The 11,257-nt window shown below is 34.6% G+C and overlaps 1 protein-coding gene across 2 annotated transcripts in view; it reads right to left on the bottom strand.

Annotated features, from left to right (window-relative positions):
• Positions 1-2,154: 2,154 nt before the first annotated feature.
• The window catches only part of LOC137657780 (bone morphogenetic protein 2-like), a 48,396-nt gene continuing 39,293 nt past the window's right edge, over positions 2,155-11,257 (bottom strand). The window contains exons 1-3 of one of the 2 annotated variants that reach the window (XM_068392289.1): positions 4,747-4,921; positions 3,767-4,211; positions 2,155-3,532 (exon numbers count right to left, since the gene is read on the bottom strand). In XM_068392289.1, coding sequence (XP_068248390.1) covers positions 2,646-3,532; positions 3,767-4,202 — 1,323 coding nt within the window. In that variant the 5' untranslated portion in view covers positions 4,203-4,211; positions 4,747-4,921 and the 3' untranslated portion in view covers positions 2,155-2,645. Of the gene's footprint in view, positions 3,533-3,766; positions 4,212-4,746; positions 4,922-11,257 lie in introns of those variants that run through there. The other variant, XM_068392288.1, reaches the window with a different exon arrangement.

Raw genomic sequence — 11,257 nt, 5'->3', positions numbered from 1 at the left:
TAAATTGCTCTGCTGTGCAATTCCCTTATAGAACATAGCTTTTACATTTCTATGTTGTGCAATTTCCTTATAGAACATAGTTTTTAAATTGCTCTGCTGTGCAATTCCCTTATAGAACATAGCTTTTAAATTTCTATGTTGTGCAATTTCCTTATAGAGCATAGTTTTTAAATTGCTGTGCCTTGCAATTCCCTTTTAGAACATAGCTTTTATATTGCTCTGCTGTGCAATTCTCTTACACGTTTCTTTACTACTGTGCAATTCCCTTGTAAGCACATAGCTTTTATATTGCTCTGCTGTGCAATTCTCTTACACGTTTCTTTACTACTGTGCAATTCCCTTGTAAGCACATAGCTTTTATATTGCTCTGCTGTGCAATTCTCTTTCAAGTTTCTTTACTACTGTGCAATTCCCTTGAAGCACATAGCTTTTATATTGCTCTGCTGTGCAATTCTCTTACAAGTTTCTTTACTACTGTGCAATGCCCTTGTAGCACATAGCTTTTATATTGCTCTGCTGTGCAATTCTCTGACAAGTTTCATCACTACTGTGTAATTCCCTTGTAGAACATAGCTTTTATATTGCTCTGCTGTGCAATTCTTTGACAAGTTTCATCACTACTGTGCAATTCCCTTGTAGAACATAGCTTTTATATTGCTCTGCTGTGCAATTCTCTGACAAGTTTCATCACTACTGTGCAATTCCCTTGTAGAACATAGCTTTTATATTGCTCTGCTGTGCAATTCTCTAACAAGTTTCTTCACTACTGTGCAATTCCCTTGTAGAACATAGCTTTTATATTGCTCTGCTGTGCAATTCTCTGACAAGTTTCATCACTACTGTGCAATTCCCTTGTAGAACATAGCTTTTATATTGCTCTGCTGTGCAATTCTCTGACAAGTTTCTTCACTACTGTGCAATTCCCTTATAGAACACAGCTTTTGAATCAAAGAAGAGCAGGTTCCGCAGGAATGATTTTATTTATGTATTTCTGAAACATATTTCTGTTAAAGTACAGATGACTGTATTCTTATATCAAATCATCTGGTAATGAATCTTAACAAAGTCATAGATAGTTGTCAATTTTTTTTTTTTTTTTTTTTTTTTTTTTTTGCAAAAACAATACATATTAGAAGGGTATAATCATTAAGTTTCCAGATTGTTCATATAAAATTTATTCCAGTAATATTCGATTACTGTCTTTCAGAATATGTACAAAATATCTTAAATCTATATTCACATTTTTAAATACAAATAAATCTGTACAAATTTTGCGTTCGAGTATTATACAACAAATAAATACAGCACTGAGGAGCTTTCCATATTAAGGATGAAAATGGGGATAATTAATTGTATAAAAAAAAACAAAGAATAAAGGAAAGAACAGGTTGTAAATTATTACACACAGGAAATCAAGTTGAAAATCGAGCGTAACATTCTTAGTAACCAAATCTTCATTGTATCACATTTCACTCAAGTTTCCATTTAAGGATGAAACTCCTCAAGCGAAGAGAGAGAGAGAGAGAGAGAGAGAGAGAGAGAGAGAGAGAGAGAGAGAGAGAGATGAAACCTGTTTCGGTATTAAAGAGCAATATATTGTTTCTCATTCAGGAGCGACCGACGAAGCGTGGGGCATAATAGAACGTTATTTACACCTGCTGTCCAAGAAATATACATTTAAAGTACTCTATTATCCCTTTGACCCAACGCTTCCTCTTTCTGCTTTATAAAAAAAGAACTAGTCAGCACCACTCTTTGGTTGAGAAACTTCAGATATGTTTATGTAAATATATATATATATATAGGATATACAGGGGAGGGGAGAAATTTGACTGTAGAAACGTTTGAATTGCATTCAGTATGTTTTTTATTTCTTTTTTTTTTTATACAATACAGTATTGGCAGTATTATGCCACATACTTTTTCATATATATATTTTTATATATAAAAATTATTCATATATACACAGCACTATAAAATTCCAGTTCGTAACGCCATCCATCGCTTTCTATATCTTTGGCCCATAAATAATGTCATTTGCAATTAAACAAAATCATGACAGATTTTTTTTTCCATTCATCGTTCGCTTCTATTCATTTTCATCATCGTGTGCTTGAGGCTCTGGGATCTATTATGCGTTTAGCGACCAAGTTTAGAGAGAGAGAGAGAGAGAGAGAGAGAGAGAGAGAGAGAGAGAGAGAGAGAGAGAGAGAGAGAGAGAGAGAGAGAATTTTTTTTTCTACCATTTTACTTTATAGAAAGGCAGAGCTCCAATTTTCACACTTCACTTCTGACTTTGCTTTTCCAGCCTCTAAATGTTACTCGTCGACATTTTGCACTTAATCGATAATAGCGTCAAACATTCCTTAGCCCTGGACGGTCATCTCGCTATTCAGCCTCTATAAACTTTTAATTAAGTGTAATTGTTATTATTCCCTTTATAATTATCACATTAGCTTGGGGACTCACTGGAGGCATAGCTATGTTACGGCACCGACAGCAGAGAACAACTTTGGCTCACCAGAGGAAATTCCTCTCTCCGACACAGGCGGCAGAAACGTAAAACAAGTGACGACCGCGGGGGTCGGTGCCCCCCTTTTTTATCGCAATTGAATCAAGGCACTGAGCGGTGGGTGTCCCGCTTTTCACCTGCAACCGCAACCTTCGACCACCATATCCTGGTGGTTTTTAAGGACAAACTTTTCATCGTCGTCCATATACAACATAGAAATAGCTGACAACTCTGTGGGCACGCAACATGCTTTGGGCACTCTGTCTGGGTACCTGGAATTGACCAGGGTCTGAACGACGGCGTGGTTAGTGGCATTCATTTCTTCAGACAATGGGAATGGGCACTCTCCCTTGCAGAAGTAAGCGTCGTATCCAGGAGGGGCCACTATCCAGTCGTCCCATCCTACTTTGCGGAAATCGACGTAGAGAGGATATCGCTTGCAGTAATTCTTCGCCTTTTTGTGTTTGACAGGCGTCGATCGCTTGGTCCGAGATTTTCTTTCGTCCGTGTAAGTCACGAGCAAGGGCTGCTTTTCGTGCCAACTTCCGCCGTCGGTCTGTGGCCTTCGCAAGTGGACGTGAGAAGTGTCGAACTCTGTCGTTTGGTTCAAGGCAACGACGTCCACCAGCAAGCCGAAGTTTTTGTCGGGTTCCGAAATCCATCGCTTCAATGCGTCGTAGACGTCGAGCTTTTGAACCCCGCCTTTCCTAACATCGATCACCTTCGTGTCGAGTAAGCGCAGAGTGGGTTCCGAGGTTTTCGTAGCCCTGCGCAGGATGTCGTAGACCATCATTCTGTGCAGGTAGGGCACATCCTCCGTGGACCACTTTTTCTTCTTTTGATGTTTACTTCGCTTCTCGGGAACATGAGACGCGTTCTTGGCCAGAGCGGGAGCGGCCGAGTGAATCGTGTGGGTCAGACGGAGATCCGCGTTATGTAAGATCTCGTCTGCTGGGATGTTACTCACGTTGAAATGAAACCTCATTCTGTTATGTGGGTAAATGGAGTCTGCGGTACTTTCTGAAATTAGAGAACGCCAGTCTTTTAGCATTTATTCGAAGGGAGGAATAAAACTTATATATATGAATATATATATATATATATATATATATATATATATATATATATATATATATATATATTTATATATAAATGATAATACCATTTTACTGATTAGTATAGGGCTTATTCAAAGAAGGGAATTAAAGTACAGTTCCATTGTAATTATTAGAAATACAAGAACAGCCAACTTACCTCTATGAATAAAACTTCTAACAGTGTTGGTACTGTAGGACCTTGAAGATTTTGGAATGAACTCTTCCTCTTCTTCCTCCTCCTCCTCCCCTTCGTCTTCCCCTTCATCCAGGGACCTCTTGGGGGCCTTATAGAGAAGCCCTGCCTGCCGATGATACAACTCCATCATGTAGGGCGGCACCGTCACCTGTCTCTTCACCCGGGGCCTCTGTTGGATCCCGAACATGGCCATCAGATTCTTCTCCAGCTGTTGGATGAGAGCTGACGGGGGGTTTGTTGTCCCTTGGTCTCCTCCTCTTCCACTCCCTCCTCCTCCTCCTCCTCCTCCTCCACCTTTTCCTGAAGGTGTCGTCGCTGCTATGGCTGCTAAGGTCGTCGCCCAAAGGATCAAGGTCACCGCCACCCGATGATAATGACACCAAGATGGGACCATCATGCTATAGGCCTGTGCAGGAAGAGACAAGAGAATTAATAATAATAATGATAATAACAACAACAACAATGATAATAATAATAATAATAATAATAATAATAATAATAATAATAATAGTCGGAAGAAAAACATGGTGGTACATGTCAAGTACTGATTAATCTTTTTAAGCTATTGTATGACAAACAGCATAGTCAAAACACTAATGTCTGTCAACAAATTGTAATAGATTATGGAATTAGAGAATTTTTTTTTATATTCTGCTTCTGCAATGCGTCGTTTTTACCTAAATCGTCGCTACGACAGCTTGTATGAGCCCTAAGCTCTCTCTCTCTCTCTCTCTCTCTCTCTCTCTCTCTCTCTCTCTCTCTCTCTCTCTCATATTTTTGAGTAGAAAGGCTGGTTTCAGATGAAGTTTACCATTATTAGTATAATTGAATGCTCAACAATGCAGTCTAAGTACGAAATAAAATTGCACTGCATAGTAATACCCAATAAGGTTAGACTACCAAAAAAAAAAAAAAAAAAAAAAAGATAACCCCAAACTCACCTTGATCGCCAACAAAGCAAACTCCCTTAAATGCGAACTCCAAGAGGCAAAACGATTCGAAAATCTTCAAGCGAGCACTTCACAGCAAGTGAATTCCCAACACCAGCTGGAGGCCAACACGTGTCTCCAGATACAGCAAGTAAGTTCCCGGTAGCAGACCAGCACGAGATCACGACCGCAACTGTGCTACTGAAGACATGGCGGGTTCCCTGATAGGCTAAGTACATTCGAGTGTCCCGTGCCCTATCATGCCCCGCCCATTTTGACCCGCCTCTTTCGCGCCTCCTCTTAATTTCCTCTCTCCCCCCCCCCTTAACCCTCCCTTTGGTTTCGGCTATTCGATTGGAGGAAAAATATGTTATTCTATTTCCCCCTACCAACATACAAAATTTCAGATCGGATGTAGAGATCTGTCTCCAATGTTTTATGCATATATTTATGTATGTATATATATATATATATATATATATATGTGTGTGTATATATATTTATATATATATGTATATATATTTATATATATGTGTATATTTATGTATATATATATATATATATATATATATATATATATGTATATATATGTATATGTATATATATAATTATATATATATGTATTATATAATTATATATAATTATATATATATGTATGTATATATATATATATATATATATATATATATATTTATCTACATATTTAATCTATATATCATATTTGCTTATTTATATCATATATATATGTACACACACACACACACATATATATATATATATATATATATATATATATATATATATATATATATATATCAACTTATTTATTATATATATCATATATTTATATATTCATATTTATGTATATATGTGGTGTGTGTGTATGTGTATTTGTGTATTGCCTAGATCAGCAAAGCTGTACTTAAGGCCACCCATACTATATAGGCTTGTCCGCAGTGGCCAGCATGGTGATGAAAATGGCCAAACCCCAAACCTGAATAAGGACATTTCTGAGGCCTTTGTCCTACAATGGACTAGATACGGCTGCATTTGCTGTAGTTGTTGCATATGTATATAACTATTGTTGGCGGTTTCGTTCGTTATATTGACTGCAAATTTGCGATTGATTCTAGTGCTGCTGCTACTGTTATCATCATCAGAATTAGGATTATTGCTATTACTATACACAATACACGACTTTACTCTTCGTGCAAGTAGAAATCCACAGTAGTAACGAGAATCTGTTGGTTAGATATTATTATTATTATTATTATTATTATTATTATTATTATTATTATTATTATTATTATTATTATTATTATATATCTAGTTAAGCATTTTAAAGGCAACGAAATAGCAGTTGTTTGGAAGTATGATTCTACAAGAAAAAAAAATGAGAATAAGAAAATTTTGGGGCTATAAAAAATATACATACATACATACATACATACATACATACATACATACATATTTTCCCTGCTCTGTTCATCCAATTTGAAGAAAATCATCAAATATCCAAAGTCAGTTATCCCAAATTTCATGTTCAATGATATTGGAATTGAGGGGCATTCCAATATCATAAAACCACACCCACACTGCAGAAAAGAGAATGAGTAAATAATAATATATGTGACATATTTTAAGGTACAGCATCCATTTCTTGAACAGTTCCACCCAGCAAATTATAGAGACAAGCAACCCCCATCCATTCCTCAAAGAACGTCCCCTCCCCCCTGTTTTTTTACCCACAATGCACTGAGTGAACTTGCCTTGCCCATACTTCCCCTCTCCGTACCCCATGCATACCCCATCCCTACCCAATTTACCAACGCGATGCAGCCGCGATTCCCTCGGGGCCACAACGTGCCGGGTGTAATCTAACACAGGTGTCAAAATACCGCTTTGGGAGGTGTGAAACTGCCGCTTACTGCCTGCTTAAGGGGTCCCGAGGGAGTGATTTCTCCGTAGGTGGTAAACTTCCTATGTACTCTGTAGCTGACGAGATTTTTATAGTTTTATCATTACTATTATTGTATGTATAAATGAAGGGTATCAAGTAAGAGCAAAACTCTAATGAAGTCCCTTATTTAAATGCTAAGCAATGTCTATCGTTGCCACAAACATCTTACGCTCACACTGAAGACGGAGCATTATGATAAAAGTCGCTGCTGAGTTTTGTATCGATTTGGTGTTTTGTGAAGAATATTCCTAATATAAATCTATAAAAAAAACCTGAAAATATGACTGAACTGAATGCGGAAGAAAGAGGTTTGAAAATGGCGCTAATCTGGCGATTAAAGCAATTGGGTCTGGTCGAGAAAGGTGTCAAAAATCCGATCCCCTGGCCAGAATTCGTGCTAATCCGCAAGATTACCTGGAAGGGTTAATGAGGGCACCTTGCGGCTCTGCTTTTGAGAAGATGGACTTGACAGCTGGACGAGGAAAACATTATTGTACTGGAATTTGAAAACCAGTGTAGGTCGTGAGAATAGATCTTGCTTTTCGCGCTTTTGGATGGGTCTGTTTGTAAGTGTGTGTGTGTTTTAACAGTACATGCTTGTAAAAGTATGTTGAAGTATACATGCGTCAAGGATTTGGTAGCAAAATCTTCGTTAACTTTTAGTTGTAACGTAACTATCTCTGGTATAGATTTTATATTGTAAGATTTTATTGCAGAGTAGGGATATCGGCAAACAAAAATGAGGAAATACTAAAAAATCTGAAATGTATGTTATATTTATAAGTACGTCTATTTAATTGTCAATAAACTCAATTGGAAAAATTTATTTTCGCCAACTTATGCTGTAATTTGCTTAAAATGTGCGAAAATTTTAAATATGCCCCTCAAATGTTTGCTAAATTTATGCAATTTTATTTGTTACATCAGTGATGAGTGATTCCATATTCATAACTGTTATCAACTTATCTTGGCTAAGTATTTAAAGGATATTGAAATGTGGAATACGAAATATAGCTTTAGAGATTCATATATGTTGAATTATTTTATAAAATGGACGTGGTGTGACTGTAAGAACAATCAAAATAAAAAGAACCTATAGAATTTTTACAAGTTTTGCTACAAATCTTTTCTGTAGTTTTTCGCTCTTAGAAAAAATGATAACACAGACAAAACCAAAGAAAATTCACAACTGGTAGACGTGCATCTTGTTTTTACTTATTCAATAACCATATAATCTGAAAGGAAGCCAGCTCTTTAATTGCACTAGGTATTTAGTTTGTAAATTAATGTCTTTACACAATAATATGCAAAAAAAAAAAAAAAAAAAAAAAAAAAAAAAAAAAAAAAAAAAAAAAAAAAAAAACCACCGCGTGGGAATAACGTCCTGGTATCGGTTGCGTTACAACTACTTTCAACTGCACCCACTTCATCTACGCCCTAACTTTCATGAAATTATCACAACTACTCCAAACCTACTCGATAATTACACCTGGTTATTACCTGACTACAACAAGTCCTGCCTTGCCGCCCTTTTCTCTTCTCTATTGCTATCTCCGCTAAATCATTTCACTGTAGCATTTCAGGCGGATATCATCTGAATACGAAAGTTTATAGTACCTCTGATGAAAGTTTAGGAAGTGAAATTTATGATCCAATTGGGTCTTGCAAGACATTAAAGACGAATATAAATTGAAGAAAACGAACAGGTACCTTGATTATGCCCTGGAAGTCGATAGAGGCCTTTATTGGACCACTGGATAAATAGGCGACTTAATTAGAACACAATTATGAATAGAAACATTGCATAACCTAAATAATAAATAGGTACCTCAGTCAGACTACAAAAAATAAATTACTAAAGAAATAGGCTACATTACTTGATAACTACCCAGATTAATTCAACGATAAAGCTATTATTAAGCATACTTTTATTGTTTACGTAGAAATATCTACTTCGATTATGTTTACATAACGATATACCTTGACTATGGTACATAAGGGAATATGTATCCTGTATAAACTAGATAAATGAATAACCGATTATGGTACAAAGGGGAGTATATATCCTGAATAAATTACATAAATGTATGGGACCTAAAGATAATTTACATCTTTGATCGGATTGACAAGTCAAATGTCATTCGATAAAACCTCTTGAACAGGAAGTAATGTAGGCTGTTCAAGCAAATAACAACAAAAACAAACAAAATTGTTTATATCAGTTATAATAAAATGCCGGATGAATATGAGGAATAGTTTAGTGACGAGGTACTATCAGTGCTGTAATTTGCAGTAGAATATAATGCTATAAATGATCATCGCAATTGTCATTATCTGTACCATAAATACTGTTGTTATTATCATAATTTCTTCTATGGCATTTTATTTTGCTGCAATTGGAAAAGTTAGCTTTATTTATGAATACAAAAGCAATGCTCTAGTGATCTTCATTCATACGTGTAGAGTATTTTTTTTTTCTTCGTCGGATAAGTAATCTCTCTTGATTTATGTAATGTTGTTAAATTATAAATATGCCGTTTTTGTCTTGTATAATACGCCTGACTTATATTGTTCTAATTTTTGTCGACATACTGTAATAGTCGAAGTAAATCTGACCGTTATATCAAATAAAGGCAAGTTTCCCTTTCATAGGACAATAGACACGTGCGCGTTTTTTATGACCCAGTTCAATTTTACAATTATTTTCTATGTGAGATTCTCTTAAGCTTTCGCTTCATTGGCACCAGATTTGTCTTATTTCACTTAATAGTTTTTGCACAATATTTTCAGTATAAAATTTTGATATTTTTTCTTGTAGTTTGTGGTGTAAGTAAATTACCTTTGATTCAAGTTTCTACGTAATTTTGATGTGTTTTTTTTTTCCATTATTTTTCATTTTTTTTTTTTTTTGAAGTTGTAAAAGAATGCTCAAATTCACGACTTCAAACAGAAACATTTTTTTTATGGGTATTTATAGAAGTGATTTTGTATCTCAGAAATTTGCCAATGATTTAGAGATATTTTGTAGATTTCGCGGTGGAAATCTTTAAGCAGGTATTTTTTTTGAGAGTCTAAACTTCTAAGTGGAACTTTTGTTAAAATGCTGAATAGGAACATGCACAGCCCTTTAATGCGGTTCTGCCAGAGATAGCATACAATGGATTTTAGCCAACAATGTATGGATATCGGTCTTAGCAATTTTGGAACTCTTTTTGTTTGACATTGAGCAGGTAGGCTACTATAAACACCAGGAAAATTATGCAAGACAATCCTAAAAGTCTATTAACTAGCAAACTAACCCACAAAAAAAAGTGGATTGCATTTAAATGAAATGAAACAAATAATGACCATTTTCAACGGCTGCACAACAGATTATCCAGAGTACACTTCAGAAAATTTATAATGAAAGAAACTTTATAAAAAAAAAAAAAAATCAAATAATGGGTACGGGTAATTTAGCCAATAATATACTGTCTTATTTTGCGTATTTGTAAAAACTTGTGGAGTTGAAGCGTCTGTCGTCGATAAAGACGTGACCGTTTCTTGGTGAAAAAATCTGAGAAAGTCTACGGGTTTTTCTTTAAGTAAAATATTAAGTTGGGGCGCGTATAGGTGGAGTAAAGCATTCCCAGTAAGATTTTGTGCCTGAGGGTAGGGCGAGATGAAAGTTATATTTCAGTCCGGTATATTTCAACAATGCAAAAGAGTGTACTATTTAATTTTGAGTTTAGCTTTAGTTTCTTCGGTACGGAAATATCAGCAGGATGGTCCTTCATATTTTAAGTCAATGTTATGACAATGTAAATGACTGAATATCTAACGTAATTGGTTGAATTCTGAATTCTGATCTTATGTTTTTGGTTTATATTAAAATACTGTTATTTTCTCAACAAGTGCAAGAAACTTTAGTTGTGCTTTATAAAAGTAATGCAATAGTTGCAAGTATTATTACGAGGTTCCTGTGACATTATAAATTAATGCAATTTGTAAATGATGAGTACCCCTTTCTTAAATGCTTCAAGTTGAAATACAAAAATACATACATACACACACACACACACACACACACACATATATATATATATATATATATATATATATATTGGTGTATATACATGTGTACAATATATATAATTTATTCGTAGGCTACCTATGTGTATATGTGTACGTTGTTTGTATATATATATATATATATATATATATATATATATATATATATATATATATATATATATATATATATATATATATATATATAATGTATGTACAGTATATGTATATATACACACAAGGTGTGCATATATAATATATATAAATATATAATATATATATATATATATATATAATTTATATATGCGTACGTATTAGGCTATATATTTAAATATTTATATATATATATATATATATATATATATATATATATGCGTGTGTATTTATACACGTGTATATATGTGCAAATGTGTATATATACAGATGTGTATATATATATTCGGTATGTATATATAAATTACTTGTATACATATATATACACAAATATGCATATATATTTCAAAAGTATCTATG

This window comes from Palaemon carinicauda, chromosome 18 (genome assembly GCF_036898095.1).
Source record: "Palaemon carinicauda isolate YSFRI2023 chromosome 18, ASM3689809v2, whole genome shotgun sequence".
Classification (NCBI taxonomy): domain Eukaryota; kingdom Metazoa; phylum Arthropoda; class Malacostraca; order Decapoda; family Palaemonidae; genus Palaemon; species Palaemon carinicauda.
This window is presented reverse-complemented; position numbering and strand designations above follow the sequence as displayed.